This window comes from Monopterus albus, unplaced genomic scaffold (genome assembly GCF_001952655.1).
Source record: "Monopterus albus unplaced genomic scaffold, M_albus_1.0 scaffold653.1, whole genome shotgun sequence".
Taxonomy (NCBI): domain Eukaryota; kingdom Metazoa; phylum Chordata; class Actinopteri; order Synbranchiformes; family Synbranchidae; genus Monopterus; species Monopterus albus.
This window is the reverse complement of record NW_018128533.1, coordinates 3991-6361: the sequence shown is the minus strand read 5'-3', so window position 1 is coordinate 6361 and position 2371 is coordinate 3991. Positions and strand designations below refer to the sequence as shown.

The 2371-nt window shown below is 40.4% G+C and overlaps 1 protein-coding gene across 1 annotated transcript; it reads left to right on the top strand.

Moving 5' to 3' along the window:
• Positions 1–1533, top strand: LOC109953388 (TBC1 domain family member 15-like). Its single transcript, XM_020588862.1, has 6 exons — positions 1–186; positions 296–442; positions 564–654; positions 763–911; positions 1021–1162; positions 1250–1533. The coding sequence occupies exons 2-6, from the start codon at positions 316–318 to the stop codon at positions 1425–1427; spliced, it is 687 nt and encodes a 228-aa protein (XP_020444518.1). The 5' UTR covers positions 1–186; positions 296–315; the 3' UTR covers positions 1428–1533.
• Positions 1534–2371: the final 838 nt, after the last annotated feature.

The window sequence follows — 2371 nt, the reverse complement described above, 5'->3', positions numbered from 1 at the left end:
TGAAACATTTTGAGATGTTCAGGTGGAAGTGTTTTGCAGTGAATTGCATACAATAGTACAGGTGTACCTAATAAAGTGGCCTGTATATATGCTATACTAATAATTTATGTGTCTGCAGGGGTGAAGGGTCAGGCAATCTGTTAGTGTTGAGAGACATCCTCATCACTTACGCTGCTTTTCATCCAGGTAAACGATAAGAACAAGCCCAGATCAAACAACGCTAGAGGCCGTGAACTGTGCGATTAAACACACTGCCTGTTTGTTTGTGCACCACTTGTCTTGATTGTTGATCTAGAGGTCAGTTATGCCCAGGGAATGAATGACCTGTGCAGCAGGTTCCTGGAGGTTCTTCACTCGGAGGCCGACACTTTCTGGAGTTTCTCCTGCTACATGGAGAAGTTCTCCAAGGACTTCAGGGCTGATGGTCTGCACAGAAAACTAGGTGCAGTTACAAGTTTTTCTTTTAAAATCAGAAGTAGTTGATGCAATAAAATACTCTATATAAATTACAGTCTATAAATTAGCTGAATAATAAGCATGTGAAAAAGTTCAGTGTCTTCTAGAGTTGGAAGCAGCCCTTCTGAAGGAACTGGATCCACAGCTCTATGCTCACTTATCCACAGACAGCATGGAGAGCTTCACCTTCTGCCACAGGTCTTGGATATATCTATATTTATATTATTCTCTATACCTGAACATGATTAAATGTGTTCTTATTCCACATCAACATTTCGTTTATGCTTGTGCATGCACTCCTTTAAGGTGGCTGCTGCTGGGTTTCCAGAGAGAGTTTGAACACAGTGACGCGCTACATCTGTTCGAGATCTTGAGCTGTGACCACCTGGAGTTCGTCTTCCAACAAGCAGACAGCGCTCATTATGAGGAACGGCTGGCACGAAAATACAGGGCAGGTGAAACCCAGAACTCAAGCTGGCTGAAGGGATGTTACCTCTGTTAAATATCTGACATTAACATTGCGTCTCAGTCTGTATGTGTTTGTCTTATGATGTTTGTTGACAGATGGTAGTATTGGGTCAGAGCTGCAGACGATCAACACTGACTTCACCTTTGAGCTCTTCATCTGTACAGCCATCCTGGTAGAGAACAGAGAGTCTCTGCTGCAGTGCCGAGATGATGCCCAGCTGATCCAGTTTACTAGCAGGTTTGTCCATATGTTAGACATAAAAATCTCTTCACAAAAAGGGACTGTGTGTTTGTAAATCTGTGTGAATATGTTGGTTTTATGCAGCCTTCAGGGAACACTGGACCTGAACAGCACACTGAAGAAAGCAGAGCACCATTTCTACAACTACTGCAGGCGCTGTGCTTGGGGCTATATGAATGGGCAGTGCAGAGCACACAAGAGCAGAGAACAGGACTTTCTTTATCCGCAGTTTATTTGTTTTAAAGTGATAGCTACTATTTAAATACCTGATGTCAAAGACTCATAAAATGATTATGTAACAAGGGACATACAAGCCCTCTCTGGAGTTCTGATGGCACATATTCTTTGTCTTAGTTTTCACTGCTGAGGGAAACACACTGATGTACAGATGTTATTGATGTTTATTATAAATGTACAGTATTTATTACATAAATGTTGATGAACACTGTCATTTTGGTTGCTCTCCTGAACTTCTATGAATATGAAAAGCTTAGGTTCAGAAGCAAAGCTGTAAAGGATTTGTTCCTCTAGGTTATGTGCTGTAATATTCAGCCTGAAGAAGACAACGACATGGCGGGCATGTCCCAACAATCTGGTATGTTTCAACAGGCGGCGTCTGTAACAGACTGTGGTTATATTTAATGCCAGATGGCCTGTGTGTCAGAGAGGCCTGAGTAACATGAACAGATGTGCAGTTGTTGAGCTCTGGCAGAGGAGCCATGCAGTAAAGGGAAAAACTTACTGTGTCTCAAATAGAAAGCACAGAAAAAACTGTTACTCAATACAGTTACTACAGATTATTTCATATGTGGTACTGCCAATATTCATATTCAGTTTTGTTATTTATATATATCTTATAAAATACAAGAGCTACTTTAAAGTTTGTTTGTGCTTTGAATGATAAACTCTGACCTGTGCAATAACCCCTCATTACCCTATTAAGTAGAAGACCATATATAATTTCACTATGTGCAATAGCTTGTGCAATATTTGAAGCTCCCCATTTTACCTGCTATCTTATCCCTGTATCCACAATTTTATTGACTATTTTATATTCTTGGGTATTCTTGTTTTTTTGTATTTTGTATTCTTGGGTGATCTTATACTTAGACTAGGCGCTCGTTCTTCTGGCTTTAAACGCTTTACTCTTACTGATTTCGGGAGAACCCTGCACAAGAATTCCTATATGCCTATATTGTTTGTTTA